The sequence below is a fragment of the Felis catus genome, chromosome B3, assembly GCF_018350175.1.
Source record: "Felis catus isolate Fca126 chromosome B3, F.catus_Fca126_mat1.0, whole genome shotgun sequence".
NCBI classification, from domain to species: Eukaryota; Metazoa; Chordata; class Mammalia; order Carnivora; family Felidae; genus Felis; species Felis catus.
In genome coordinates, this window is record NC_058373.1 from 73,834,054 (window position 1) to 73,839,259 (window position 5,206).

Consider the following 5,206-nt stretch of genomic DNA (forward strand, 5'->3'; position numbering starts at 1 on the left):
GGCACACAGCGCCCCCTTGTCCCCCCAACAATCTGCCTTTGTCCTCAGTCTTGGCTGCTACAGCCTGGTCCTGGGGGGTGCTGCCTGGGCCGGGCTCCAGCTCCCACCATCCCTAAAAGGAAAAGGGAGAAAGGACAGCCAGGAAGAGAGGAGTTAGGGGAGGGGGATGCAAACTTCTTCAGGCCCGGGTCCTTGGGGGGCTCCTAGTCTAGCCCATTTCTCGGCTCACCACCTGGCTCCTCCCGGTTTCTTTGTGGACCTCCTCCTTCCCCCCCCCTCCTCCCTCTCCCCTTCTCTGGGCGGGGTTGGTCTCCAGTAAGGGGAGGGCTGACCACTCCTCCCTGCCCCGCCCCACCCCTCCCCATGTGCTTCCTGGGGGGCTGTTGCAGGCCCCAGCAGGGGCACTCTGGGCAGCTGGGAGAAGACCCATCTGGGCAAGCCTCCCTGCGGCCCCACAGCCAGCCTGCCTACTTCTCTTTCAGGTTTCTCCAAGTGCCTCCCTGCTCCTGTTTGCTTCCCCATCTCTCCAGGTTTCCGTCTTCCCAGTTCCCTTCCTGGGCTGGTGGCAGTGGGGGCTGTGCCTGGTGGGCCCCACAGAGATGCTCAGTGCTCGGGATCGCCGGGACCGGCCCCCTGAAGAGGGGGCAGCTGCAGTGCTCCAGGGCTTCGCCGTGGACAAGACCTTCCTCTCCTCCCTCAAAGGCATCTTGCTGGAAACTGAGCTGGTAACAGCCACCTCCCCAACCTGGCGCCTCTATCTCTCCCAGCGTTATCCCACTCCTCCCTCTCCCCATCCCAGGGCCCCCACTGGGCTCACTCCTCAGCCGCCTCCTTTCCCAGGCTTTCTGGACACCCCTGCTCTCCCCGGCTGCCCTGCCCTCACCTCCTACCCTGCCTTCTTGCTGCGTCTCCATCTGAAGGCAGTTACAGCAGGTTTAGGTGCAGCAGGAAGAACTGAAGTTAGACCGGACATAAAAGGGCAGACTTCCTGTCGCACTGTATCTGTTGCCTGCTCCCCATGAACATCTATTCTCAGGAAAGGATCTTCCCTTGTCACTTAGCAAGACCTTAGTGTAAACTTAAGTCCATTGCATATATGTCATCCTACATTGCCAGAGCCCAGGGACCCTTAAAGTCCATCTGCCTTCTAAACCTTGTCTCTGGGTGTAGAACCAAAGGCCTTGTTTTGGTCCTTGTTTAGAGGACTTTCTGATATCTGGGAGTGGGGAAAGTATTATGGCATAGGGGGTCCCTCTGGGGGTGCAGGGCTGCTGTGGGCATGACTCCAGAGGCTGGAGTTCACCCTGTACCCTGTGCTTCAGCAGGACACCTCTTTTGTGGTTTCCATAGAATGGTGCTCCCTGGGGCAGTGCAGCTGGGCCACACTGCTGGGGTTGCTGGGATCCAGGGCAGGGGGAAGTGGGAAGCTGGAGACTTCCCTCAATGGGCAAACGCCCTGGAGTATGGCTCCCGGTACCAAAGATGGGGAGGCCTCCAAGGATGGGTGGTGGGGGCCAGCCTGGGGGAGTTCCTCAGGAGGGGAAGGCAACAATCTGGCCATGCCTGTGTCCCCTTCCTGGCAAGCTTCACATATTTGGTCCCACAGGCCCTGACCTTCATCATCTTCATCTGCTTCACGGCCTCCATCTCCGCCTACATGGCTGCAGCACTACTCGAGTTCTTCATCACACTCGCTTTCCTCTTCCTATACGCCACCCAGTACTATCAGCGCTTCGATCGGCTGAACTGGCCCTGTCTGGTGAGGGACCCTGCCTCCCCTACCACATTCTGATCCCTTTCTTCTCTGAATCCTAAGTTTTCCTTTTCCCTCCCAGCCTCTCTCCTTTTCCTGGGTCAGTAAGGGGCCCAGCCCTGACCCTGATTTCACTGTTGTCACTGACAACAAGGATGCAGATCACTTAGAGTTGCTCTTCCACTCACCAAAGGTCCAGGTCCAGGTCCAGCCCTGCCCTGGCCCTCCTGGCTGGCATGCCCCAGCCCTGTGCCACCCAGGGCCTGGCTTCTTGTCCTGGTTCTCTTTGCATTCACCTGTATCCCTTCCCTGGTTAGCAGTGGGGTCTCTGTCTCTGTCTCTCTCTCTCTCTCTCTCTCTCTCTCTCTCTCAAGTGCTTTATATTGTGTCCAGGGGTATCTCCATGCAGGGATTCATAGTGTCTGAGGGTCAAGCTGCTGACCAGCCTGGAAAACCTCAGGGTGATGTTCCCTTGCTCTCTGACTTCCCTTTGACCCTGCACCCCTGACCCCCCAGGACTTCCTCCGCTGTGTCAGTGCCATCATCATCTTCCTGGTGGTCTCCTTTGCGGCTGTGACCTCCCGGGATGGAGCTGCCATTGCTGCTTTTGTGAGTCCAGCCCCACAGAGCTCCCCAGGCCCTAAGGACCTCTGGCTGGTGTTTGCACACTCTCTGTGCCTCCCCACAAGCCCAAGCCAGTGCCCAGGCCTCTGGCTCACACCTTGCCCCATACCACCCATCTCCTTCTGCCTAATAGATGGTGGCCAATGGCCTTTATTGTGCCATCCCTGATTCTACTCCCACAGGTTTTTGGCATCATCCTGGTTTCCGTCTTTGCCTATGATGCCTTCAAGATCTACCGGACTGAGATGGCACCCAGGACCACCCAGGGTGAGTGTCCGTGCTCTGGGGAGAGAAGATGCCCCCCCTACCCTTTGCTCCAGCTACCCCATCCTGATATGCCCTTCCCTGCCTGCCTCCATATTCACAGATGACCAGCAGTGACCCTGAGCTACCTGGCTCCCAGGCCCAGCCAGACAAAGGCAACAGTGCACATTTCCTTTGGTTTCACTAGCCCACAGCCTACTACCTCCTAGCCAGGCCTACAGAGATGGATTCTGGCCTGAGAAGTCACCAGATACTTGTCTGTGGGGCTCAGTGCTCTGATGAAGCTCCAACAGGAAGGAGGTGTTTTGGGGAGGGAGGGCAGGAGGAAGCTGGTCATTCCCAAATTAAAAGATTCAAATCCTACTGGTGAGTCTTTTTCTTCCCCAGAAATCAGGCAGATTAGGAAAGCCAGGGAGTATTCATAGAAATGCTGCCTGGAGCGGGTCATGGTCCCTCTTCTGCAACCAGGTCTGAGCAGTGAAGAAGGGCAGCTGCACTGAAGGTGCTGAAAACTTCCTTCAACACAAAACTTCCTCTCCACATTCTCTGTGTGCCAGGCCTTTGTGGAGTGGCTGGGTTCCCAGAGTCCTGTGTCTGAGAAGGCGCAAGCCTTCCCCATGTAAGTGCCCACCTGCCATACCTGCACACCCAGGTTCGTTGGTGGGTTTGGGACCAGCTGCTTGCCTGGGGTGTGTGTAGAGCTCCCCCTTGTGGTGTGGGGAGGACTTGGCCCACAGGCCACAGGAGCGAGGTCAGCCTGCAGCACCAGATGAGGGCAGAACTTCCCAAAATGCTGGCTCTGGAAGAGCCCTTAGACATCAGCTGGTCCGATGACTTCATTTCACAAGAGAGAAAACAAGCCTAGTCACAGGGAGCGACCTCTTTACTTGTGACAGAGCTGGGACTAGAACCCAGCTTGCCTAACACCTATCTGTACGGGTGATCTGGATACTGTACTAAACTCCTATAGTTCAGGAAAAAAATGGCCCAGCCTCATCTCCAGCTCCCTTCACCAGTGGGTCCAGTCTTCCAGCTTACCAGCGCCTCATCAAATATTTCCTGAGCATCTCCTGTATGCAGGCCCTGTGCCGGGCCCCAGGGATTCAGGAGTGACAGGTGGGCCTGTCCTTGAGCTCTCACAGACTGGGAAGGAGACAGGCTAGTCATGACTGCCCACATAAATGCTGTGGGAGAGTTTGGCTAAGGGGGTTTGGAGAACAGGCACTGCCACAGCCCAGGAATCAGCCCTGCCTGGCCCATGATAGTCCAGCACAGCTGGGATGTCCCTGCATAGCCCTATAGAGCCCACATGACCTAGCTCAGTGGCTTGCTCTACCTCTAACGCTGGTTTGCTCCCACCCTGAAATAACTTCCTTTTCTCTGGGGTGCTCCTTCCAGATGCAGCCCCCAACCCCAACCCCTGCCTGAACCTTGGAACTCTGGAAGAGCTGCTCTGCTCCCTTTGGTGATAATCATGGGTCTCTCTTGGTCTGACTGCTCCGATTTTCCTGTTCTCATGTCCTCCCTGGCTTCTCACCAGGACTGGCAGCCTCTCCAGAGCTAGAACTAGTCAGATTTTGTATTTTTCTGGTTTCTCCACATTCTCAGGGCTCCACGCACAGTCCATTCTCCACCCTTGGGGGAGTTGGGATCAAGGCTTCAGAGGAGGCATAGGAGGGGCTTAGCCAGGTCAGTTCAGGAGATGGGGCGCCAGGTGAAGGGATGAGAAGATGGTCAGGAGAACCTGAGCCCATAAAGCCCAGCAGGGGGCAGGCATTTGCTTGGAGCAGAATGGGAGAGGGGCCAGCCCTGTCTGTCCCCTGGGCAGTTGTATGACCTGGGCCAGACTGTCCCTGGTGGGAGCTCAGAGAGAGTGGGAGTGTGATCTATGGTGCGCACCTGCACATACACCTGTGTTCATCTGTGCCCGTTTGGAAGGCCAAACTAAAACGAGCAATGCCCAGCTTTGGTCCACAGTGCCTGTTGATTCAGGGTCAGCGGCAGCTGGCTCCAGTGTCTCGGGATCCCCTCATGATGAGGGGCTGACCATAGAGGCTGAGGTCAGACCTGGGCCCCAGCTGACTATGCCTGAGGATGATAGGGAGGGGGGGGGCACCCTGTGGGTTATTCATAAGGGGCCTGTGTGAACCCTTTTATGAACTTCCATCCCCAGTGAGCCCTGAGCCTCTCTAGTGTCAGTGGGAAATTCATTTAGGAGGGAATGGGTATCTCAGGACACCTGTAACCCCTGCAGCCTCAGAGCTGGGGTAGGTGGAGGGTAGCTTCAGCTTTGACACTAAAATTCTGTCTCCCAGCACATAGAATTAGCTCACCCCTCCGGTGCCTTTGTTTTCTCTCCTGACATTTCTCCCTCTCCTCCCTTGTATGGTTGAATGAGCAGAACTGGGACTCAGGGAGGATACCTCACTTCTCTGGGCCTTGACTTCCTCCTCTGTAGATGTGGAATGCTTTGGTTCCCACAGCTCTGACACAGGGACAGGGACTCCCTGTTCTCAGGAGCTTTAAGAGCTCCAGGCTGGCGGTGGAAAGGACAGGGAGCAGGCA

The 5,206-nt window shown here is 56.6% G+C and overlaps 1 protein-coding gene across 2 annotated transcripts; it reads left to right on the forward strand.

The window, feature by feature from the left end:
* Positions 1-136: 136 nt before the first annotated feature.
* Positions 137-3,004, forward strand: CMTM5 (CKLF like MARVEL transmembrane domain containing 5). 2 transcript variants are annotated; one of them, XM_003987486.6, is made up of 5 exons: positions 137-725; positions 1,607-1,759; positions 2,270-2,362; positions 2,560-2,644; positions 2,745-3,004. In XM_003987486.6, exons 1-5 carry the CDS (start codon positions 600-602, stop codon positions 2,756-2,758), a joined length of 471 nt encoding a protein of 156 aa, XP_003987535.1. In that variant the 5' UTR covers positions 137-599; the 3' UTR covers positions 2,759-3,004. The 2 variants fall into 2 exon arrangements, with proteins under 2 accessions (XP_003987535.1, XP_019688380.1); XM_019832821.3 differs by lacking the exon at positions 2,270-2,362 and having other exon boundaries at positions 138-725.
* The last annotated feature ends 2,202 nt before the right edge of the window (positions 3,005-5,206 follow it).

What these genes read in the sequence shown, in the direction of transcription:
- CMTM5 (XM_003987486.6), top strand. Translation starts at nt 600, where the DNA reads ATGCTCAGTGCTCGGGATCGCCGGGACCGGCCCCCTGAAGAGGGGGCA. An exon ending in TCTTGCTGGAAACTGAGCTG is followed by an intron (nt 726 to 1,606) that starts GTAACAGCCACC and finishes TTGGTCCCACAG; the next exon opens with GCCCTGACCTTCATCATCTT. An exon ending in GGCTGAACTGGCCCTGTCTG is followed by an intron (nt 1,760 to 2,269) that starts GTGAGGGACCCT and finishes CTGACCCCCCAG; the next exon opens with GACTTCCTCCGCTGTGTCAG.